The 25,544-nt window shown below is 42.9% G+C and overlaps 2 protein-coding genes across 5 annotated transcripts in view; both read left to right on the top strand.

Annotated features, from left to right (window-relative positions):
* The window catches only part of BIVM (basic, immunoglobulin-like variable motif containing), a 32,710-nt gene extending 29,932 nt beyond the window's left edge, over positions 1 to 2,778 (top strand). For all 3 annotated transcript variants that reach the window (XM_040267435.1, XM_040267432.1, XM_040267434.1), the window contains one exon: positions 847 to 2,778. In XM_040267435.1, coding sequence (XP_040123369.1) covers positions 847 to 1,140 — 294 coding nt within the window. In that variant the 3' untranslated portion in view covers positions 1,141 to 2,778. The remainder of the gene's footprint in view (positions 1 to 846) is intronic.
* Positions 2,779 to 7,505: 4,727 nt separating this feature from the next.
* Positions 7,506 to 25,544, top strand: part of ERCC5 (ERCC excision repair 5, endonuclease) — a 26,641-nt gene continuing 8,602 nt past the window's right edge. Inside the window, exons 1-10 of one of the 2 annotated variants that reach the window (XM_040267430.1) lie at positions 7,506 to 8,355; positions 12,222 to 12,397; positions 13,307 to 13,422; positions 13,816 to 13,899; positions 14,950 to 15,010; positions 18,542 to 18,685; positions 21,002 to 21,209; positions 21,536 to 22,633; positions 24,682 to 24,926; positions 25,280 to 25,399. In XM_040267430.1, coding sequence (XP_040123364.1) covers positions 8,268 to 8,355; positions 12,222 to 12,397; positions 13,307 to 13,422; positions 13,816 to 13,899; positions 14,950 to 15,010; positions 18,542 to 18,685; positions 21,002 to 21,209; positions 21,536 to 22,633; positions 24,682 to 24,926; positions 25,280 to 25,399 — 2,340 coding nt within the window. In that variant the 5' untranslated portion in view covers positions 7,506 to 8,267. The remainder of the gene's footprint in view (positions 8,356 to 12,221; positions 12,398 to 13,306; positions 13,423 to 13,815; positions 13,900 to 14,949; positions 15,011 to 18,541; positions 18,686 to 21,001; positions 21,210 to 21,535; positions 22,634 to 24,681; positions 24,927 to 25,279; positions 25,400 to 25,544) is intronic. The other variant, XM_040267429.1, reaches the window with a different exon arrangement.

Here is a 25,544-nt window from a genome sequence, read left to right on the forward strand (position 1 = left end):
GCTGACTCCTGGGGCATTAACTGTGGCCTTGGGGCAGAGCCGTGTTTACCAACAAGGCCGCTGGGGGCAGTTCTCAGGGAATGGTATGTTCTGTGGGTTGAGGAGACAGCCCATTGCTATAATCCCACCAACATGTGAAGAACACATAGCAGGGAGAGGAGGAGGAGTGATCTTGGTGTTTGGATTAGGCAATGTGGGAGGGCTGAGAGCGTGCGTGAGAGGTAGAGAGGCGTATGGGGATGGGGAAGGGGTCTTGGCTCCTGTGGACATTGTTTTTTATATTTTTGTAAAGGCAGCTGGTCAGGAAAGATGCTGGGTATTGTGATCTGATGATGTCGGAAAGGATAAATACTATTTACATGCAGATGATGGAAGGGGAAAAATCCCATGGACAGAGGAGCCTGGTTGGCTACAGTCTATGGTGTCGCAAAGACAGCACAACTGAGCAGGCATGCATGCTGCTGCTGCTGCTGCTAAGTCACTTCAGTCGTGTCCGACTCTGTGCGACCCCATAGACGGCAGCCCACCAGGCTCCCCCGTTCCTGGGATTCTCCAGGCAAGAACACTGGAGTGGGTTGCCATTTCCTTCTCCAATGCATGAAAGTGAAAAGTGAAAGTGAAGTTGCTCAGTCGTGTCCAATTCTGTGCGACCCCATGGACTGCAGCCCACCAGGCTCCTCCATCCATGGGATTTTCCAGGCAAGAGCACTGGAGTGGGATGCCATTGCCTTCTCCACGCATGCATGAAGGAGGGAAAATAACAGAATTCATTGGAACCCACATATTATAACTAGTTTCCTCTTGTTTTCTGAACCCAACATTTTTTTTTTTTTTTCTCCTTCTCAGGTTGGAGGAAATTTGCATTGCATCATAGCATTCCAGAGACTTAGCTGGCAAAGATTTGGCCTTTGGAACTTTCCCTTTGGAAACATTAGACAGGAATCGCAGCCTCCAACACATGCCCAGGGAATTGCCAAATCTGAGAGTGAGGACAATATCTCCAAGAAGCAGCAGGGGCGCCTGGGCCGGTCTTTCAGTACTGGTTTCCATCAGGACTCAACGTGGAAAAAGATGTCCAGTATCCATGAGAGAAGGAACAGTGGCTACCATGGTTACAGTGATTACGAGGGGAATGACTGACCACGCTGGGTCCCTACGATGGCACACAGCTGGTCGATGCAGGACTGCGTTAAGGCAGTACGAGATTTTAAGTCTATGTTAAATAGGAACAGATCTTGTGGGGCAAAACATAACCTTGTAGTTCCTCCAGTAAGTAAGCTTGCATATGAATAGGATGGGTGATTTCAGACATATAAACAGATAAGCACAGATTTTTTTTTTTTTGTCCTTTTAAAATTAAGAGTATATAAACATTCTGGACAGTTTTGCAAAGTCCGATAAAATTACATATAAACAAATCAGACACAATTTCATTCAATAGCATCATGATTTGAAATACTTAAGCATGAAGGGATTTCTCATGACTTGACCCCCAGATATTTGTTGCAGTTTTATTCCTAAGCTCAAAATTTAAGGTACTCTCTCTCTGCCCTTTAAAAAAAATTGGGGCTGTTGACTTCTAGTTTTTCTCTTGTGGTTAAAGCTCATTTCAAATAATTTAGTGAGTCTAGAAATTCCTTTTTACTTGTAGTGGTAACTTGCCTGCCTCGTATTTTTCCTGATTAACTTTCTCAGGATTCTCAATAAAGAGGCAAAAGAGAAAAGACTCCAGGCACTGATCTTTTCTGCTGGTGCAGATGGATGACTTCCTGCATCAACTTAGGTGTTTGGACTTTCTTGGTATGTTGTTGTTACATATTGACAAGAACTTTAGGTCTTGAAAGACTTCTATAAGTCTACAATAAACCTTGGTTTAGAGATAGAGTAGATGAACAGGTGGGTTTCCCTGATGGCACAGTGGTAAAGAACCCGCCTGCCAATGCAAGAGTCATGGGTTTGATCCCTGGGTTGGGAAGATCCCCTGGAGATGGAAATGGCAACCCACTCCAGTATTCTTGCCTGAGAAATTCCATGGACAGAGGAGCCTGGCGGGCTACAGTCCATGGGGTCGAAAAGAGTCGGACATGACTTAGCAACTAAAACAACAAAATAACAAGTGGCTTCTGAAGTTTCTACACCCAAAGTAGCCTTGGAGATGAGACCTGATATTTGACTGGTCCCCCCACATGGAGTCATGTGTTGATAAACAAAAGCATTAAGGATGTGTTAGGATTGCCCATCACTCAGAGGGCAACTATCCATATTCTGGGCTCTGAGCTCTTTCCTTTTGTAAAACCATATAGACTATTAGCTATTTGAAGTGAGTGTGTAATCGTTCAGAACGTGTGGATTTCATGTATTTGAGCTCCTGTGCAGTTGCTGTCAGTTTTTCTTCTTCTGCCAACCTGTGACTCATGAACAACTAGGATCTCTTGTTCTTTCATTCCAGGGGCTGTTCCAGGACTCCAGTCAGTAACTTGATTATTACAAGGTGCTGAATATGTTGGTAACCATATTGCAATACACCTCAAGGAAAGGGTTCAGATTTTTATTTTGAAAATGTTTTCATTTCCTTCTCTTTTGAATTTTATATCCATGTATCCACTCAGATACTCCTAGCCTACAGATGGGGATATTATGAAATGGGCATTTTTCCGAAGAGAATATTTTGCTTGAAAGGCCAAGGACTGAAAGAGATTTGTAGGTTGTTGATTTTGTTACTTAATACTGGAACTTTTAAGAAGTTTTCATCAATAAAGTTTTGTTTTCTACTTTTAATCCTGTGAATGTTTTGAACTTTTAAGGATGGAGTGGCCTTATAATTTGAAGTATATGACAGAGGTACATGACAGAATTTGTCAATTCTGCCTGAGTAGCATAAGAAACATCTGACTTTTATAATAAGTGAGACTATAGGCATATGTCTGTAATTTTAGATTTTTGTAAGACTTTATAATAGGAAATAGAAAACGTAATTCTTTAGCTTGAACCAAATGAAACTAATTTCTGGAGGTGAAATCTTGTTGATTTCATATAGCTCAGCCAAATATTTCAGAGAAGAGGTTGGTAAAGAATGGAGATGAATGCAACATAAAACAGAGAACACAGTGACATTTAGGAAAAGAGGATGAGTTTATACATATTGTTTATTGGCCATATCAACTTTTATAAAACATTTAATATACATGATCACTTAATAACTTGGTTTACAAGTTTGGCAGTTATGAGGCGCACACTGAGGTTTATAGGGACTGCTTTTCCAGAATCTGTAAGCAAGTGACTGCACATTGCTCTTTGAACCTTAGTAACATTTCTGTCGTAATTTCTTGGTCAGTTTTTCTTAGGGGTCTCCATAGAAGTAATGAAAGTTCATATTACTGGCTCACTACTAACTGGCTGTTACCATCTTGGGCAAGTTAAGACTGTTTTTCTTGTGCATAATTCCTCATTGGATAAAATGGGGATAGTAGTACTTATCTTACAAACTGTTATGAAGAATAAGTAAGTTAATACGTGTAAAGTGTTTCGTACAGTGCTTTCTAGATAGGAATTGCTATTTAAGTGCCTGTTATTATTATTATTAGTCTATATAATGTGTATTCTCCTGTCAGAATCTTGATAGAGAGCCCTTTGCTGCTGCTGTTGCCAAGTCACTTCAGTTGTGTCTGACTCTTTGTGACCCTATGGACTGTAGCCCACCAGGCTGCTCTGTCCATGGGATTCTCCAGACAAGAATTCTGGAGTGGGTTGCTGTGCCTGCCTCCAGGGGATCTTCTGGACCCAGGAATTGAACCCACATCTCTTATGTCTTCTGCATTGGCAGCAGGTTCTTCACCACTAGTGCCTCCTGTGAAGCCCTTTAAACAGCATCCAAAGGAACCAATTCCTTATTAATCAAATGAACACTCCTCAGTTGATGTTCCTGCAAAAATACATTTTGTATCCAAGAAATGTTGCTCTGGTTTTACAAGCACTTACAGTACTCAAATGCTCACATTGACTACTTGTTTTTACCTAGCTCTCAGGTAACTTCATTTAGATCAAATCTTGAAGGTGTTCTTTTTCCTGCTACAATGCCCCATCATTAGGGCAAGCTGGTGCAGCAGCTATAATACCCCCCAACTTGCCTTCCCCGGACACCAGAGGGTTTCAGGCGAGGTGCTCTGCAATTCAGTCACATTCTGTATTTCAGTTTTTCTCACGGTATTCTCCCCCTCAGTCATTCACTCAACAAACTAATGGGGGTGTCATTACCTACTAGGTGTTTCATGTTAAGTCACTGATCTCAGAGAAACTGCAAAAAAGTGCCATCTCCATTTTATTCAGATTCTCAACACTGAACAAATGTGTCCAGGATCCTAGATGTGTCTACTGGGGCTACCAAAACGAAATGTCAGATTGGTAGCTTACACAGCATTTATTTTCTCATAGCTCCAGAGGCTAGAAGTCAAGATCCAAAATTTGGTTTCCTGAACCTTCTTGGTTTGCAGCTCACTGCCATTTCCCTGTGTCCTCACTTGCTTTTTCCTCTGTGCAAAGAGCCTTAGTGTCTGGGTGTCCAAATTTCCTTTTCTAAGGACACCAGTCAAACTGATTAACTTCCCCTAATGGCCTCATTTTAACTTTAAAAAGGCTCAGTTTCCAGTTGGTCACATTCTGAGATACTGGGGGTTAGAGCTTCAACATTTGAACTTTGGAGGACATAATTCAGCCCATACCCTAGGATTATTACATGGCTCTGATGGGATCTGAACTAACATTTGCCAGACTTGTGAGAAAATTCAATAGGGTGCAAGATGGCCTGCAGATTTAGATTTGAGGCTGGGAAAGTGGTCATTTAGACAATATAGAATTCCTGCTAAATATAAACAGTGGGGTATACAACTGGTGGCTCAGAGGATAAAGCATCTGCTTGCAATGCAGGAGACCCGGGTTCCATCCCTGGGTTGGGGCTATCCCCTGGAGAAGGAAATGGCAACCCACTCCAGTATTCTTGCCTGGAGAATCCCATGGACAGAGAAGCCTGGTGGGCTACAGTCCACAGGTTCGCAAAGAGTCGGACATGACTGAGCGACTTCACACACACACATACAACAGTCAATAAAACAGTTGTTGGTGCCAGTAACTTTACAATCTACTCTGTTGGGCGGCTGCTGCTGCTGCTGCTAAGTCACTTCAGTCGTGTCCGACTCTGTGCGACCCCATAGACGACAGCCCACCAGGCTCTGCCAACCCTGGGATTCTCCAAGCAAGAACACTGGAGTGGGTTGCCATTTCCTTCTCCAGTGCATGAAAGTGAAAAGTGAAAGTGAAGTAGCTCAGTCATGTCCGATTCTTCGAGACCCCATGGACTGCAGCCTACCAGGCTCCTCCATCCATGGGATTTTCCAAGCAAGAGAACTGGAGTGGGGTGCCATTGCCTTCTCTGAGACACAAATAGGTAATTATATTAATTCCTGCAAAATACATTTAAGAACAAAAGTTCCACGTATAATTTTACATCTGGAGGAAATGCAAACAAGTACTTTATCAGGATTAGCCCTGAGAGAAAATTAGTTGCAACTAGGTCGAGGGGGTAAAGAATCTGTGTGACACAGGAAATGCCGATTAGATCCCTGGGTCAGGAAGATTCCAAGGCAGGAAATAGCAACCCGAAGCATCCGCCTGCAATGTGGGAGACCGGGGTTCAGTCCCTGAGTCAGCAAGATCCCCTGGAGAAGGAAGTGGCAACCCACTCCAGTATTCTTGCCTGGAAAATCCCATGGACAGAGGAGACTTGGAGGCTGCAGTCCATGGGATCGAAAAGAGTCAGACACGACTGAGCGACTTCACTTTCCTTTCACTTTTCCAGTATTGTTGCCTGGGAAATCCCCCAGACAGAGGAGCCTGGTGGGTTACAGGCCATGGGGTTACAGGGTCTGAGGTGACTGAGCAACTGCGTACACAGGTTCAGGAAACTTGGCTACAGGGAACCATCTGTTTGGGCAAAAAAATAGTTTTGCTAAAACCTTATTTTCCAATCATTTCTTTTCACTGATTTTAATCTAATTTCAATAGTCCAAATCTGAATAAATTTGTACGAAAAGGCTACCATTCATTGACCACTAGTGGTTAAGTACTTCACAAACATTACCTATGATCCTTGCTTGAAACAGTTTGCAAAATTGCTTCTATGCCCACCTATTACAGATGAAGAAAGATGTTTTGAACAAACCTGATCTGGGCAATGCTAAACACCATAAGTGGTTCTGTGGGGGTTTGAATCTTAGCCTGAGGGCCCAATCTACCACCTTTCCAGGAGCTACTCTGGCAATGAGTTTCTTGTTATTTCTGACCTACAAGCCTCTTAAATGATGAAGAAAAATGTACTTCAAGGGCTAAGATGTTAAACCATATTACTATCTGGTTACTACAAATTTTCAGATAACTACCTACTTATTAATGAAGAAACATCAACCAAATCTTCCACCTACTTCTGTTTTGACTATGCCAAGGCCTTTGACTGTGTGGATCACAACAAATTGTGGAAAGTTCTTAAAGAGATGGGAATACCAGACCACCTGACCTGCCTCCTGAGAGGCAGGTATTTATGTATTTAGGTCAAGAAGCAACAGTTATACCTGGACATGGAACAATAGACTGATTCCAAATCGGGAAAGGAATAGTCAAGGCTGTATATTGTCACCCTGCTTATTTAACTTATATGCAGAGTACATCATGAGAAATGCCAGACTGGATGAAGCACAAGCTGGAATAAAGATTTCCAGAAGTATCAATAACCTCAGATACGCAGATGACACAACATGCCTGGCAGAAAGCATAGAACTAAAGAGCCTCTTGTTGAAAGTGAAAGTGGAGAGTGAAAAAGTTGGCTTAAAGTTCAACATTAAGAAAGCGAAGATCATGGCATCTGGTTCCATCACTTCATGGGAAATAGATGGGGAAACAATGGCAACAGTGAGACTTTATTTTTGGGGGCTCCAAAATCACTGCAGCTGGTGACTGCAGCCATAAAATTAAAAGCGGATTGCTCCTTAGAAGAAAAATTATGACCAACCTGGACAGCATATTAAAAAGCAGAGACGTTACTTTGCCTACAAAGGCCCATCTAGTCAAGGATATGGTTTTTCCACTAGTCCTGTATGGATGTGAGAGTTGGACTATTAGGAAAGCTGAGCGCAGAAGAATCGATGCTTTTGAACTGTGGTGTTGGAGAAGAGTCTTGAGAGTCCCTTGGAGTGCAAGGAGATCCAACCAGTCCATCCTAAAGGAAATTAGTCCTGAATATTCATTAGTAGGACTGATGCTGAAACGCCAATACTTTGGCCACCTGACGCGAAGAATTGACTCACTAGAAAAAACCCTGATGCTGGGAAAGATTGAAGGCAGGAGAAGGGGACGGCAGGATGAGATGGTTGGATGGCATCACGAACTCAATGGACATGAGTTTGAGTAAACTCCGGGAGTTGGTGATGGACAGGGAAGCCTGGCGTGCTGCGGTCCGTGGGGTCGCAAAGAGTCGGACACGACTAAGCGACTGAAACGAATTGAAAGCTTCCACCTTTCAGTTATTGCCTCCCGCGATAAACAATACTTAGCATCAAGAATTTTCACAACTGGCGGCAGACTGGGAAGAAACCGACGCTAGAAAAGCACGCACAAACCCGTAACTTCTGAAAGAAAACGCTTTGCGTATGGTTTCAACGTTTAACAGAAATAAGATGCCTCAGTGGAGGAGGTAAAGCGGCCAACACACTGTAAACACAGGGGCTGAACCCCTCACTTCCGGAATGCATCGGCGCAGCGGATATACGTCATCGCGGGGAGCCAGGACTTCCGCCCCGCGCGACGCATTAAACGCCATCCGGGGAGCTCTGTTTCCTGTGCGTTTACGCCTGAGCTTGAGGAGACTGGAGTTTTCGGAGGAAGTTTTTCTGGCTATTAAATCTTGCCTGCGCCGGCCCCTCACCTTGGTCGTCCGTTAAGAGTGCTAACGTTTGGGCCAGAGCGCTGGAGGAGACGAGGACTTGCCCCTCAGCGTCGCCAGTTTTGTCCGGTCCCGTTTTTCTTCCGCAAGGCCGTGTCAGTTTCTGGAAACTGCCCGTTTCGCCGGGGCAGGTTTTTCCTGGACAGCTGCGGGCTCCTAATGTTCCGTCTTTCTGAGTAGAAGCTGAGAGGACTCTTCCTGGGCCCCGGGCGGCGGTGCAGCCGGGCGGGGAAGACTTGGAGTGAGAAGCCGCCCGCGACGCCGAGGACACAGGTCCCTCATGGGAGTCCAGGGGCTCTGGAAGCTGTTGGAGTGCTCCGGGCGGCAGATCAGCCCGGAGACGCTGGAGGGGAAGATCCTTGCCGTGGGTATCCTTTACGCTGGGGATGCTCGGTGGACGCCAGGGTTGTTGTTGTTTTTTTTTTTAATCGAGGGATAACTGCTTTACAGAATTGTGTTGTTTTCTGTCAGACATCAACGTTAGACGCCAGGGCTTTTTGCTCTCAGTTTTGCTGGGGGCGCAGAGCGGCGTTGGAGGGGCAGCCCGGGGGAGTCTCAGGCCGGGGAGGAGTAGCTATAGGATCTTCCTCAGGACGTTTCCTTTCTAAGTGTCTCATTTTCTCCCGCTCTGCAGTCACAGCTCCCTGGATTGGAGTCTTAGGCCCAACGCTCTGCGCCTCTCTATAGTTCTTTCATCTGGGAAGTGGAGGTGATAACAGTCTCTACACACAGAGTTGGTGGGAGGAATAAAGGGAATATTTAAATGAAAGGAGTTTAGAAATAGTGTCTGGCACTGTTAATATTGCAAATCCTGAAGGTGTTATTCTGGCTGGGAGGTCAGCCTAGAGAAAATGAAGTCGACTTTCTACCAGTAGTTTTGCCAGCCGTCCTGAGTCTTGCCCGTTTATATTTGTGAGAGGAAGAAAAACGTGGACATGTGTTTTACATTTTCTTTTTTTAAAGTAGTTTTTACTGTTTTTTTGTTACTTGTTTTTGGAATAGGAAATTCGTATGGTACAACACCGCAAAGATTTCAAAAGGTGTACCGTGCGTTATTTTCCTCCCAGCCTCTGTGATTGACTTGTTTGTGTGCGTGTTTGGCTGGTTTTGTCTTTAGAATTAGATGTTGTTTGCTAATTACGGAAACAAGTGAAAGCTGTTTCTGAAGTTTTAGTGTTTTTATTCGTTAGGCATTCTTCATTATCTTTCTGTTTTTATCTTTCTTTTCTTTTTCTGAGTGTCTGTTCTGTTCCAGAAGCTGGTGGTACCTTCCACCAGTTCCCTAAATTGGGACGTATGGAGCCTAGGAGCTCCATGCTGTGTGGATAAAACAGTCCTGCAGTAATTGCTGTGGTAAATGCGGTGTCAGGAGGTGGGGATTCAGCAGGAGGAGTCATTCATTGACTTTGGTTGGAGACAATTCATATGTAACAATGCGGGTAATTTAAAACACATCCGTAATGAATGGTGGCTTAAAAGTTTTATGCCTGACACCTCATGGCAAAGGTTTTTTTTTTTTTTTTTTTTTTTAAGTACACGTGCTGTGGCCGCCCTCTAGTGTTTCCTTAAACCGTTGCTTCCTGAAGGTTTTCTCCATGGAACTGTTAATATCTATCCATAGAAATGAAAGCAGTTTTCAGTGTCAGGAACCCTTAAAATGTCAGCAAAAGTTTATATCAGTTTACATTCCAGCCCATGTGAGAAATTAATAATGTGTGAAATATATTCAGATTTTTTGATTTTATTTGTTAATGAAGAAATTACCCTTGGCATACTAAGTTCATAATTTATTCTTGAATCCCTGAAATAAATTGTTTGGTCTTTTTACCATTTCCAGCTGAGTGTCTTGTTTATTTATACAATATAAATGTTTGTGTCAAATAATAAAGAATAATTAAACTTTTGTCTTTTATGGACCTTAGCATTTGTAAAATACACTTAACTCTATTATTAACAAAACATTACACTCTGTGTAGGCCCCACCTGCAATGTGGGGACCTGGGTTTGATTCCTGGCTTGGGAAGATCCCCTGGATCTGAGGGCATGGCAACCCATTCCAGTATTCTTGCCTGGAAAATCCCTGTGGGCAGAGGAGCCTGGTGGTCTTCAGTCCATGGGGTGGCACAGAGTCAGACATGACTGAGCGACTAAGCACAGCATGTTTAATAGCCTGTGTTTTAGAAGGTTCATATCTAGTTCCAAAGGATAGCGGAGTTGAGAGCTACCGATCTGAAATTAGATTTTCTCATTCCCTGGTGGCTCAGATTGCAAAGAATCTGCCTGCAGTGCTGGAGACTCAGGTTCAGTTCCTGTGTTGGGAAGATCCCCTGAAGAAGGGAATGGCTACCCACTCCAGTATTCTTGCCTGGAGAAATCTATGGACAGAGGAGCCTGGTGGGCTACAGTCCATGGGGTGGCAAAGGGTCCGACATGACTGGGTGACTTAACGCTTCATAAAATTGAGTGAGTTAGGTAGAAACTTATTCCAGCTAATACAGTGGTGTAGCAACCGGAACAAGCCAATTAGAAATCAACCCAGTACGATACAGAACTAAGCCAACACCTCGTCGTACTTCCAGGGTCCCTTTAGCTGACATCTTGTCCTCACCACTGCATTCTGCTTTCACTCAGGCTATTGTAGCTAGTTTAAAGCAGGTTTCCTTGTATTGATAGTTCATTCATCACTTGGCCACTGGGTTGAGCCTTCAGTGACATCCTTCCAGTGACCACAGATACATCACGTCCTCTCCCTGCTCCCCTTGCACCTGCCACATTGTCCCTGAACGGAACACATTTCTGGTCGAGGGCGTTTGTGTTAGCTGTACCTCCAGCCTCACTGTCTTCTCTCGTTTGCTCAGATCTCTGTTACTTCTTTGGACAGGCCTTCCCCATCTAATGTAGTCCCTGTTGGCTCAGACAGTAAAGAATCTGTTTGCAATGCAGGAGACCTGGATTTGATCCCTGGGTTGCAAAGATCCCCCTGGGGTGTGAGCACCCTGGTGCAAAGACAGGGAGCTCTTTTTTTTTTTTTTTTTAATTTTAATTTCTTTATGGATCTCAGTTTTTGCTTGTGTCAAGTATGCATTGACTGTGAAGTAGCAGGTAAACATGTCAACTCAGTCATCCATTCTGGGGTTAGGAGAGCTCTGGGTCAGAGGTCCATGCCTGGAGTGGGGGGCTGTGGGGGCTGCAGTTGCAGGGGGGCGCAGAGGTTGCCTGGATGGACGCTGCAGACAGGAGGAAAGGAGAGGGCCTGAGAGCCACCATCGTGGAAGTGAGCACTCTGATGGTGGGCCAGGGCAGTGGGCAGAGGGATCCAGGGAATGGAACAGAAGGCTATGTCCCTCTCTTAGGAACAAATAGAAAACAGTTGGTTAAAAAGCACTCTTTAGTGAAATTTAAAAATAGAAGATGACTCCAAGAAGAAAGCGATCAGTTGTAATCACAGCAGAAGATAACTACTCTTAACATTGTGTGACCAAAAAGTTTGTTCCAGTTTTTCTGTAACATTCTATGGAAAACCCTGAACCATCTTTTGTGTCAAGTCAGTATTTTGAGGTCTGAGCTTTGAGTATATTTAACATACTGCATATGTTACAAAATACATTTATACTTTCCATACTTTTGTAACCTGTTTTATCTCTTCCTTTAATAGTATTTTCTGACTGCTTTATGTGCTTAGCTTCCATTTTTAAGGGTTGCTTGGATTGCAGCAAATCATGATATCATAATCTAATTTTAAAAAAAGACCAGTTGGAAAACCATTCTTCATATTTTCATTATTATAAACAAAACCTCCTTATAAGTCACTCTGATTATAAGTCTGTGATGATTTCTTGAGGATAAGTGTGTGGCAGTGGAATTCTTACATAAAAGAGAATAGATTTTAAAGTGTTTTGCTATGAATTGCTAAATTGTTCTCCAAAAGAGTTGATTAATTTACTAAAATTTCATATAGATCACTGATTTCTTTTAAAGAAGTTCCTTTCAATTAGACTTTTTAAAGGAGACATGTGCCTGTGTAAGCTTTTACAATTCAGGATGTCAACAGTGATGACAGGAGCCCAGCTAAAGTGAACTCACTTTAGGGAGATTCCAGTAGGGCTGAACGTTTTTCAGTTTCAAGTGAATTGGGATGAGTGCTCAGTTTCAATGTTTCGATAATACCAGACATTGGGAATTTGTAAGGGGAGGGAAGGATTTGCAGAGTGTTTTCCATGAACAATTCTTCTAGATATTAGCATCTGGTTAAACCAGGCTCTTAAAGGAGTCCGTGATCGCCACGGGAATTCGATAGAAAACGCCCATCTTCTCACTTTGTTCCACCGACTCTGCAAACTCTTATTTTTCCGAATTCGTCCTATTTTTGTGTTTGATGGGGATGCGCCACTGTTGAAGAAACAGACATTGGTAAGAGTTATATATATATAGTGTTTTTTCTTTCTGCATTCTTAGAATTTTAGGTCAAATTTTAATTGACCTAAAATTAAAATTTTCTTCTTAGAATTTTGGAAACCAAGACTTACTTTGACATGTATCCAATTTAATTCAACTTTTAAAAATTTATCATGAACAGATAATTTATTTTCAAAGAGATTTACCTCTGAAAACATTGTATAACATGGGTGCAATAGTATTTAACTTTTAATAAAACTATTAAAGTTAACAGTAGGTAAAGAGTTTTCCCTTTGGATTGTCTTCTTGTGTTCTACAGTTAAACTTACACAGTATTGTATAGCAACTATATCAAAAAGAAAAAGAATGTTTTGATAGTCTTGCCTTATATTCAACTGTAAGCACAGAGACTATTTCATTTTTCCCTGTTTGGAAATTTCTTACAAGGTATATCTGTACATTTTAGGATTTTTTATGACATCATTTTGGATATGGAAGGGCAGAGTTACATATAAGTAATGTGTTTTTATAAAAACTAATACCAGAAATTGGTTTTGACCTAATAGTAGCATTTTAAAGACTAGTTAATTGATGTAATAATCCCTTTAGGGAAGCATATACTTAATTATATAGTATTAAGTTTAGGCTTCTTGGGAACATTAAAGGACATTTAAAAGAAACAATGGTTTCCCAAATACATTGTATAATAATTCATTAAGTAATACTTAGTTGGAAACTTTGGCTGTCCTTTACACAACAAAAACCTGAAGCTATTCACTCGTACACTAATTAGGAGAAAATACTAAAACAGCTATAATCTGAAAACTCAGAAAACAAACCAAATTCTATGGGGAAAAAAGCCACAGAATTGTTTTTAACATCCTAATACCTCGAAATTAAATCCTATATTCTTTCTTCTTCCAGGCTAAGAGAAGGCATAAAAAGGACTTGGCTACCAGTGACTCCAAAACAACTACAGAGAAGCTTTTGAAAACATTTTTGAAAAGACAGGTTATCAAAACTGCCTTAAAAAGCAAAAGGCAAGCAGAGAATTACACTCATTTCAAAGATGAACATTTTTCATGTTTGCATGAATTCTGTGATTCCCTTTCTCTAATGAGAGGAATCAGTGGAATGTTCATTTGACCGCGTGAATTGAAGTTGTGAAAGTTCTCTGATCTTTGAGAATCAGCTTTGACAGTGAGAAGGAAAAGCTGCTAGGTCGCATCGCTTGTACATTTTACCCTCCTAACAGTCTTCCTCATGCCAAGACCAGGTTCCCTCTTCCTGGAGGCAGGCAGGCCATCGAGGGCAGAACCCATCCCCCTGGGTTTCCCCTTCTCGGCCGGGTTTGTGTGTTCAATGGGGAGCATTACTGACTCTCAAAATACTGTCTCCTGTCATCTCTGGTGAAGTCTCTGTGTACTTTTCAGGGAGGAAACCCTTCCCAGTCTTACTCAAGTTCAGAGAGATGACATCTACGCTTTGCCACCTTTACAAGAGAGAGAGAAAAACAGGTAAATGTTTTAACTATTTAAAAATGGTATTGCTGCATTCAGACAGATTTAAACCTTTATGTTTTACTTAAATGATCAGGTGTGTTGGATTGATGCATCCGCAATACACATTCTTGACACTTTTATTGGTTTTTAAAGGCTACGTCTTCTATCGACTCCCTTTGTGTTTTAGTGGTTTGTGGTGGTTTCCTTTCTCCATCCTCAGGAGCCTGTGTTAGCACTGTTCACTTAGAGTTGGTGGAGATGTGGATTCTGGTTTTTCTGACTCTTTGTTGACACCTACCATCTCAGCCTGCTTCTCAGCCCGGCGTTTTCTCTCTCACCATCACTGAAGTCTGCATACACGATGTCCTCCCTGTTAAATCCAGTGGCTTTGCAGTTCTCAGGCTGACGTGCCCACATGGTCCTGCTCTCCGGGGACCTCTCTGATCGCTCTTCCTCCTGCTGGCTGATAATCCTCAGCGGCTTCTCTGGTTGAAGTGCAGGTGGAGGGCCAGTTTGTCTCCCCTACACCCCCCGACCATCCCCATTCCTTTCCCAGGGCTCCCGTGAGGCCACACAGCTCTTGAATCCCCGCTGCCGCCATCACCATGTCTCGAGGTTACTGGCCTGGCTTTAGCACTTCTGTCTCCATCTCTGATTTTAACCCTTTTGGAGGAACTCCTGTCAGGCCCAGTTCCTGATTTGTAGTGTAGAACCTGTTAAAACTCAAATCTGATACTGTTGTGTCCTTGCTTAAAACACTTTCTGGTTTCTTCTTTTTTCTCCAAGCAGTGTAATTGCGCGAGAATTCAGAAAGCTCCTGCAGTGAGGTGACCCTTAATTGCCCCTTTGGCAACCTGCTCTGCGCTGGTGATGGAAGATGCTAGATCTTGTTATGATCGCTCCCTTACAGGTGTCCCTACCAGACGGTGAGGCCAAAGATGGCGAAGTTCTTGCCATCTTATTCACCACTGTAGCTTCTGTAACTAGCAGTGCCTTGCACTCAAGAAATATTTTTGTAGGTCGTCATTAAATCATAGGTATTATAAATGTGTGTTTGACTTTCAGTTCAGAAGAGGAGGATGAAAAAGAATGGCAAGAAAGGATGAGTCAGAAACAGGCATTACAGGTATTTAAATAATTTTTGAATGTAGGATTTATTCTATTATTAGTATTTGAAATGAATAACGTGAAAATGAATGATTTTAATGAGTAATATGAACTTATGCATGTTCTTGATAAGAAAGACAGATACTACCTTATTTGTTGTGTATATATGTATGTATGCATGCATATTAAAATATACACATCCTCATAAACATATGTGGAATTATTCATATCTAGGTATCCAAAATAAGCCGTCTTTCTTTTTTAACCAACCAGTAAATAAATATAATAGTTAATGCTTATATAAAAATAATGAAAGCATATCACCCATGAATAACTTCTAGTAGCATTTTGCTGAATGTTAATGCCCCTCCCACCCTGTATAATTGCATATCTGTGTGTGTGTGTGTGTGTGTGTTTGGAAATGTGTATATGTTTCAAGGGTACATGGGTACATATACATTTATGAAGATGTATGTTGGTGCACAGGCTGTAGTTATCTATTGCTGTGTAACTTAGTGCTGTGACAACAGTCTTTTATTATCATCTTCTTCGCTGATCTGGGCGTTGATGAGTGCAAGGGGCAGTTTCCTTGAGCGTCTCCTGTGTGGGTGCAGTCAGGCTGGAGCTGGGACTGGAGTCCCTCCAGGCCTCCTCTCCTATGTGCCCCGCTGTTGATGCTGGCAGTGCGTTAGAACCCCTGCCTGTGTGTCCTGAGCTTGGGCACAGCGGCGCTGGGTTCCCAGGGCAGGAGCCCAGGAGGAAGTGACTGCTGGGCCTGTGCTGCCTTTTCTGACGGCCTTGGGGGATGCTCAGCCTCCCGTCCACGGCGTGCAGTTCACTGGCTGCCCGGTAAGGTCAGCACCTACTGGATGGGAGGGGAATTCATCCAGAAAAGAGAGTCAGAGAACCTGTGGACATGTTCTATCATCTAATGAATAGCATGCTTACAAACTGAACTTGTGCTGTGGATACATGTTTTTGAAATTTCCTGCAAGTTTCTCAGAATAGCAGGTAACATTCTTTGATTCCCTTGTCTGTTTATAATAATATTTTAGTATGTCTGTTAGAAGACTTTTGAGGTAAAGTTGCAAGGTTCTTCAGCTCATGAAGATCCGGCCTTATTAACACAGCAAGAGAGCACAGACTTGGTGAAGACCAGGGACCCTGTGGGCAGAGATGCCCTCCCTGCAGGAGTCATGAGATCATTCTTGAGGGAGCACACTGGAAGCTCTGAGTGAAATGACTGGCCTGTTTTAAGTGCTTGCTGGTCTACAAACACACAGCACACATACAGACAAGAAAGCGAACTGTATTATTTTGTCTCCTTTACTAATGAAGAGTTTTAAAGTACTTTCAGTAATCAAGTTAAATTTAGAAAAGTTTTACACTTTTGCATGTCTGTGAAATTTCTCACAGTTTATTTCACTTTTGGTTTTAGAAAGTGAAAGTTGCACAGTTGTGTCCGACTGTTTGCAACCCCATGGACTGTAGCCTGCCTGGCTCCTCTGTCCTCTTGTCCTAGGATTCTCTAGGCAAGAATACTGGAGTGGGTTGCCATTTCCTTCTTCAGGGAGTCTTCCCAACCTAGGGATCAAGCCCAGGTAAAGAATTGCAGGCAGATTCTTTACTGGCTGAGCCACTAGGTTAAAAGCAAAACAAAATGTATCTAACTAAAGCAATTATAAGTATTCAAATTCATAAGGCTCATCTCTGCCTCAGGGCCTTTGCACTTATTGTCCCTTCAGCCTCAGATGCTCTTCCCTGAGCAGATTTCTGGTGTCTTTCATGTCTCTGCTCACAGGTCATTATTATTTTTTTTTTTACTTTTTATTTTGCACTGGGGTCACTGGGGTAGAGCTGATTAACATTGTGATAGCGTCAGGTGAATACAGGTCGTTGATTTTTGTGGTGTCTTTCCTATTTATCAAATATTTTTTTCTCTTTCTCTTCTTCTAATCAACTCTATCAGATTAACTTGCTTTGTTTTCTCATCATTATCTTGTTCATATATTTGTTTATCATGTGTCTTCTTCCCCTGAGAATAGAAGTTTATCTGGCATGATCTCTAAAGTACTTTAACACCTGGAACAGTACATGGTATATTAGAGATGCCTAGTAAGTATTTCTTTTAAAAAAAAAATTAATTAATGTTGTTGTTCATTCACTCAGTCCTGTCCAACTCTTTGTGACCCCATGGACTGCAGCACACCAGGCCTCCCTGTCCATCACCATCTCCCAGAGCTTGCTCAAACTCATGTCCATTGAGTCGGTGATGCCATCCAACCACCTCATCCTCTGTGTCCCCTTCTTCGCCTACCTTTAGTATTTCCCAGCATTAGGGTCTTTTCCAGTGAGTCAGTTCTTTGCATCAGATGGCCAAAGTATTGGAGCTTCAGCCTCAGCATCAATCCCTCCAGTGGATATTTTGGATTGATTTCCTTTAGGATGGACTGGTTGGATCTCCTTGCAGTCCAAGGGACTCTCAAGAGTCTTCTCCAACACCACAGTTCAACAGCATCAATTTTTGGCACTCAGCCTTCTTTATGGCCCAGCTGTCAGATCCATACATGACTACTGGAAAAACCATAGCTTTGACTAGGTGGACCTTTGTCGGCAAAGTAACATCTCTGCTTTTTAATATGCTGTCTAGGTTTGTCATAGCTTTTCTTCCACGGAGCAAGCGTCTTTTAATTTCATGGCTGCAGCCACCACCTGCAGGGATTTTGGAGCCAAGAAAACAGGCTCTCATTGTTTCCATTGTTACCCCATCTACTTCCCATGAAATGATGGGACCAGATGCCGTGATCTTAGTTTTTTGAATGTTGAGTTTTAAGCCAGGTTTTTCACTCTTTCAGCTTCATCAAGAGGCTCTTTACTTCCTCTTCGCTTTTTGCCTTAAGGGTAGTATCATCTGCATATCTGAGGTTATTGATATTTGTCCCGGCAGTCTTGATTCCAGCTTGTGCTTCATCCACCCTAGCATTTCTCATGATGTACTTTCCATATAAGTTAAATAAACAGGGTGACAATATCCAGCCTTGACATACTCCTTTCCCAGTTTTGAACCAGTGTGTTGTTCCACATAGGGTTCTAACTGATGCTTCTTGACCTGTATACAGGTTTCTCAGGAGGCAGGTATGGTGGTCTGATACTCCCATCTCTTTAAGAATTTTGCACAGTTCCTTGTTATCTACACAGTCAAAGGCTTTAGCATCAATGAAGCAAAAGTAGATATGTTTCTGGAATTCTCTTGCTTTTTCTATAATCCAACAGATATTGGCAATTTGATCTCTGATTCCTCTGCCTTTTCTAAATCCAGCTTGAACATCTGGAAGTTCTTGGTTCATGTACTGTTATATGAGTAAATGGATGTATTCCCTCACCTGTCTGTTCACTTTAATGCCTGTTGCAGATATGTATAACTGTGTTTAGCCTACTGTAGATTATGTAGAACTCTGTATATAAGCACACACACACAAAGTCTGGCATGGTGTGTAGAGTTAAGTGTATAAAGTGTAAATGTCATGGTGTTACGTTTCACTCTTTACAGGAAGAGTTCTTTCACAATCCTCATGCAGTTGACATTGAGTCTGAAGATTTCAACAGCCTGCCCCTTGAAGTAAAGCATGAAATCTTGACTGATATGAAGGAATTTACTAAGCGGAGAAGAACATTATTTGAAGTGATGCCAGAGGTGAAATATACAATAGCATGTTAATGTGTAAAGTTAAGAGTGTCAGCAAAATTTTTTGTTAAAATAAGAGAATCTTGATAAACATTACTTACACAATCTGTTGTTTTCAGTAAACAGCCTTTGTATATTTCTGAGATCTTATGCAACATCATTTTGTATAAGTTGGAGCTTACAGACACTTACTCACAGAAAACCTCTTGACTTTCCACCAAGACCAAGTCTTACCTCCTGCTCTGTGTTCTCATAGCTCCCTGTGGTGTCTCTTTAGATTCTTAGCACCCAGCTGTGCCTACCTTGTGCACTTCTGTATTTTCAATGCTTAGCTCAGTATTTTTCACATAGTAAGTGCTCAGTATTCAGTCCTTAAGTTAGTTCATGAAAGTTATTTTAATCCATCATATACATTGTAGAATATTCGCAGTAATAGAGAACCTAATCACAGTGGAGAAGTTTGTTCTAAATTGAAATTCCAGGTATCTGTTCCCCTGAAGGCTAGAAGTGTAGTCGGATCTTCCGTCTTCCCTCTTCCTCTTTCTGGATGGTGGTAACAGAATTCAGTGGTAAATTCCTCAGCTTGGAGCCTCTGATGGTGGCTTCATAGCTGCAGAAATGGGAGGTGGGGCAGTGTGTGGAATCGGGTTCTGTTGAGTGTGTTCTCTGGTCTCACTGTACCATCATTACTGTGTTTAGTTGGTGAATGAGTCTTGTTTTCCTTCCTACTGCTACAACCTGTTCTTTCTAACATCATTCTCCGTTAACTTTACCTGTAAATTTTGTAATATTGCTAATGAATGGATGTGGGGCTTTTTTTTCTATAGACTTTTGAACTTTTCTTTGATTGATAAGAAAAATATGAAAAAGGCAGGAGCTGTTTCTTTTCCCACCATTCCTTTCTGCTTTTCCATGAAGCACATGAATGTAGGGACATGCCAAGGTGTACAGAAATGATGTACAAAGGACAGAAGTAAATTTATTTTCACCTCTGGGGAGGGGCGAACCTGTGCTCAGTTTATCCACCAAGCGTTTTAAAAAATGGTCTGTATTTATTTATTTTTGGCTGCACTGGGTCCTGTTGCTTTGCACGGGTGTTTCTCTGGCTGTGGGGCGTGGAGAACTCCTCTTCATTGCGGTGCATGGGCTTCTCAATGCGGTGGCTTCTCCTGTTGGGATCATGGGCTCTAGGGTGAGCAGGCTCGGTAGTTGCGGCTCTTGGGCGCTAGAGCATGGGCTCAGTAGCTGTGGCACACCGGCTTAGTTGTTCCACAGGCTGTGGGATCTTCCTGGACCAGGGATTGAACCAGTCTCTCCTGCATTGGCAGGTGGATTCTTGACTCCTGAGCCACCAGGGAAGCCTTCTGAAGCCCTCAGTCAAGCGTTCTATTTCTTGAGTGTGAAAGGACCTCTGGCTTGTCTTTGAGGAAATAGAATTTGGATTATGTAAACAACAGTGGAACAGATGGGAGAAAAAGAGGCAGTCCCAATGCCTTGCTCCATTTCTTCTCTTTCTGCCAGTGCAGAGCCTCTGGGCTGGGTCGGCCAGGGTAGAATGGTACACAGCCCATTGGATCTATCATGCTGGTAGCTGAGGGAAGTTCTGAGTCATACAGGTTGGACCTTGGCATTGTCTGTACATTAGGCAAATGCAATATTGATAATAGTAATGTTGGTGAGAATATGAGTAATCATAATAATTTGGTAGTAGTTTAGTATAAGGCTTAGCAACCTGGTTTTGACCCAGATCTACCATGTAACTAACCACACGGTTCTAGAGAGGTTACTTAAACTGTTTAAGTCTCAGGTTCTTCATTTGTAGAATGGAGGTAATGACTTCTGTCTCCTTGGTGGTTGAGTATAAAATGGGATAGTGTATGTAAAAACACTTAGAAGAATGCCTTACTCAGGAGATGTGCTGTAAATGTTAAGTATTATTAATAACTGACTACAATGATTTATCATGTATCTTTTGTGGACCAGGGATCAGCACTTCACTTGCATTCTAAAAAACTGTTAAGCCACAGTCAACATTTCAGACACCCTGGTGTGCATCCCATGTTCAATAAATGTTTTTTGAGTAAATAATTGAATCATAAACAGGATTCATGATTTCTTTTCTTTTGCCCAATTCTTTTTGTTTGAAAGATTACTCTTTAACAAGGCAATTATGGCTTTCCCCTACTATTCACATTTTACTTTTCTCATGTAAAAATACCACCAATGGAAAAAATCAGTTATCTCCTTTGGGGAAAAGGGTGGAAATATGGGAATACTATCTGTATTTAATATATGAAACCATTCTGTTTATTTATTTTGTTTTAGGAGTCCAATGACTTTTCACAGTACCAGCTAAAAGGCTTGCTTAAAAAAAACTATCTAAACCAACATATAGAAAACGTCGAGAAGGAAATGAATCAGCAACATTCAGGGAAAATCCAAAGGCAGTATGAAGATGAAGGAGGCTTTCTGAAGGAGGTGGAGTCCAGGAGAGTGGTCTCCGAGGACACGTCCCACTACATCTTGATAAAAGGTACCACATACCATCACTTACTTGATGGTTAAAACCCAAAAGTGTGTCGTGTCTCTGAATTCTGTAAACTCCCACCTGCAGATAACATGAATGAAGCCCTACTTAATTTATTAACTGTAATTATTATTAATGTGATGATCTATACAACCATTAGTGTATTAACTAGTACTGTACCAACCCACTTTAAGATTAATTAATTCCTAGTTGCTGGTTAAATGAGAATTTATAACTTCATCATGAGAACAAGTATATTCTTACTCATCTAACTAGAAGCATGCTGTCACCCTGTAGAACAACCTAGTGACCCTGTTTTAATTTTTCTCAAGGTGTTCAAGTTAAGAAAGTCACAGAAGAGGATTCAGAGTCCCTTCCTTCTTGCAGCGAAAAGCATAGTGGGGCTTTAGACACAAAGTCACCTCCGTGTGAAAAACTGAAGCCAAAGAAAGAGCCCGACGCCTCCCCTCCCTCCCCGAGAACCTTGCTGGCCATGCAGGCTGCCCTGCTGGGCAGTAGCTCAGAAGATGAGCTGGAGGGCGAGCATCGCAGGCCGTGCGATGTGAAGAGCCCACCCGCTCCCGCCCCTGAGGGTTCTGTGTCCCCGCTGACCCTCTTGGCCATTCAGAGAGCTCTCGATGACGACGATGAAGATCTGAAAGTGCATGCCGGTGTGCAGACAGAGGGGCCGGGCAGGAGAAAACCAAGACCGCTGGTGAGCAGTTCTGATGAGGAAGCTGTGGAAGAACCTGAAGTGAGAGATGGAGACCGAGAGCTGTTGACGGCAGCGCCTCGTGCCGCCAGTGCGACCCTCACAGAGGAGCATGTGACCAAGACCAGTGATGAAGAAGAGCAGACAGACTCGGCTCCTTTACTGCGGACTGTCTTTTGTCAAGGCAGCGAGTCTAGCTTTCCAAAAGAACAGACGCCATCTATGCACGCGTTGAAGGAACCCTTTCAGACGAGTGCTGAGTCTACAGCTCAGGGTGGAGAAGATCTGGTGCCACACGGGGATGCGCCTGGGCTGCCGGGGGGACCAGAGCAGATACCAACACCCCCGGCAAGTCCAAGTTCTGGGTCAAGGAGTGGGACGTACACCAGAGTGTCCGAGCAACAGCAGGCTCTCCTGCCCGAGAGTAAACGTGACACCTCTCTTCTCTCAAGTGATGACGAAGCAGAATCTGAAAAAAATCCTGCCCCTGACATCGTTGGCACCGCCAGTTTGCAAGAATCGAGTAACACCCTGAGTGTCGCTATAGACACAGTAAGTGACTTAGGAAATGAGGCACCTATTAGTGCCCCAGAGCATGAGAATTTCTTGAAAACCATCCAAGAACATGAGTCCGTTGAATCTGCAGGCCAGGGTTTGATTTTGGTGCCAGAGTCCACGGAACCAACGGAAGTAGACTCCGAAGACAGTGAATCCGATGGTAGGTGCTTGTGCTTTCCTAAGAGATAAAGAAAAGCAGGCTTTCACACTTGAGCATGGTCCAGGTCCACATTGTTCGGCTGATGAACTAGAGACCCAGAAAGGTCAAGTGGCTTTGCCAGGGACACATAGCTCATAATGCAATCTTGACCTTTCCTGGTGGCTACTCTTTCTGTTGTATTTAAATTAGGGAGGAAGTGCCCTAGTTGAAGAAGGTAAAGGTGAGTTTCCCTTTTTTAGTTTTTTGTTTTGAAATAATCAGAAAGTTTAAAATGTTGAAAAAAATACTTCAAAACCTATTTCCCTCACCTAGAACCTCATTACTGGCGATTTACCACATTGCTTTTTCCGTATCTCTCTCTCTCTCTCTATGTATATTTATGTATTCAGTTCAGTTAAGTCACTCAGTCATGTCCGACTCTTTGTGACCCCATCACCAACTCCTGGAGTCCACCCAAACCCATGTCCATTAAGTCAGTGATGCCATCCGACCATCTCATCCTCTGTCGTCCCCTGCTCTTCCTGCCCTCAATCTTTCCCAGCATCAAGGTCTTTTCAAATGAGTCAGCTCTTCGCATCAGGTGGCCAAACTACTGGAGTTTCAGTTTCAGCATCAGTCCTTCCAGTGAATACCCAGGACTGATCTCCTTTAGGATGGACAGGTTGGATCTCCTTGCAGTTCAAGGGACTCTCAAGAGTCTTCTCCAACACTACAGTTCCAAAGCATCAATTCTTCGGCACTCAGCTTTCTTTATAGTCCAACTCTCACATCCATACATGACTCCACTCCCCTGCAGAGGTGACCAGAGGGTGGAGACTGGTGCATTGTAGACCAGGAAAAACCATAGCCTTGACTAGATGGACCTTTGTTGACAAAGTAATGTCTCTGCTTTTTAATATGTACACATGTATATTATATATCTATACACATTTATTTACAGTCAAACCTCATTTTTCACAGATTTCATATTTGTGAAATTGCCTACTCACTGAAATTTATTTCTTAGCTCAGAATCTGTCCTCACAGTGGTGTGTTTGTAGTCATCTGCAGACGTGCAGAATGACCAAAAACTTGAGTGACCACATTGTTCCCAGCTGAGGTTGAGTGGGAGATACTCCACCTTCTTGGTTCTGCTCCCCTGCAGAGGTGACCAGAGGGTGGAGACTGGTGCAGTGTAGACCAGGAAGCTCCAGCTCTGGGGCCATCAGATGGGGCTGGAATCCCAACCCCCACACCTGTTCATGGGGCCGTTGCAAACACCTTTGAACTCACGCTCATGTCTGTACTTCCTCTCCAGCGTCACAGCTCTCACTCCATGCTCTGACCTCTTTGTAACTTCCCTGGCTGATGAAGGATCTTCCACTGTCTTCAGTGTATTTACGTATTGAATCATTCTCTGTAACCACCTCCTGGTCTCCCTGGCCGCCTCCTTGGAGGACGGCTGTCTCCTTGGCCCCATCCCCCAGCCCTGAGCCCCAAGCCCTCTGTCTTGAGTATGTCCTCAGACCCAGCCTCCTCCACCTAAAGGGGAGGAAGGGAATTAATCCATAGATGCTTTTTAAAGAGAAGAAGAAAGGATGGGAGGGAAGGGACGTGGAAGACTGAAGAGCTGTTTCTCCTGTCTTTCTCCAGGGCTCTTTTTCTAAGTCACAGCTTTTTTCTTTGCTGTGTTCATAGTGAAACAGCATAAACACGTTTTCAACAACCTCTATAATTGTGTACATACTCTGATAGTTCTTTTTTAATTTTAAAACAATGTAAGTTAGAGAACATTTTTTTTATAAAGCAGATGTGTAAGTATTGAAAGCTCAGTTCCTAATTTCAGACAGTGCCAGTATATCTAGTTGAAGAGGCTTATTTTGAAGTTATAGACATTTATTACTAAATCTATTTAATAATAATATACTATGGTTATGTGTTTTCTGTTACTTTTAGGTCTTTCCTTTTTAGGGTAAAACACTTTTCAGGATTCTTTTGGAAAGCTCGTGATTTCAGGATAACTTTAATATTTCACTTGTAGACAAAATGACCTCATTATTTTGATACAGGAAGTTTCATTGAAGTGCAGAGTATAAATAGCAGTGATGAACTTCGAGCTGAGTTACAGGAAGCTTCCAGACCTCCCTCTGGACAAGGTGAGGAGGAACCGACAGGAACTGAGAAGGAAGCCACCAGTGACTCCGAGGGCCTCCCAAGAGAGATTTCTGAGAGTGAGGCCATGGCTATTGAGAGACGCGAAGAGACTAAGAAAGATGCAGAGGATTCGCTCCACGAGTGGCAAGACATCGATCTGGTAATAACGTGACGTCGCGCTTTCACTCATTGCTAAGGAAGCCAAGTTAAGTAGCGTTCGGGTTTCCCAGGAGTTGGCGGGTTGAATCCTTACTAGCTGCTCATAAGCATCCACTTGCTCCTCCTGACAGCTCCTTTCTCGCTAGGTTGCCGGCTGGGATAGTGTCCGTTCCCCGTGTGAGGTAGTGAGGGAACTCTAAAGGTTTTACAGACTTGCTCAGAAACTCAAGTGGAAAGCTTCGTAAGGAGAAACGCTTATTGGTAACTTTAGTCAGACTAAATACAGACTTTTTGGAACTAGTGAACTTAACTGGGTTATTAGTGTAATTGTCTACAAATAAAATTATTTTATAGGACGAGCTGGAAGCTCTGGAGAGCAACCTCTTAACCCAGCAGAATTCACTGAAAGCTCAAAAACAGCAGCAAGAGCGGGTGGCCGCTACTGTGACAGGGCAGATGTTCTTGGAAAGCCAGGTGGGTGTACAGCTGGGGCCTCCTTGAACAACACCTGCCGTGTCTCTACTGAATAAGACCCCCCGAGGGAACGTGCACTGAATGACATGTTTAGGCACGGCCCCCCACTTCCGGGGCATGGCCCCCCACTTCCGGGGCATGGCCC

Source organism: Oryx dammah, unplaced genomic scaffold (genome assembly GCF_014754425.2).
Source record: "Oryx dammah isolate SB20612 unplaced genomic scaffold, SCBI_Odam_1.1 HiC_scaffold_24, whole genome shotgun sequence".
Taxonomy (NCBI): Eukaryota; Metazoa; Chordata; class Mammalia; order Artiodactyla; family Bovidae; genus Oryx; species Oryx dammah.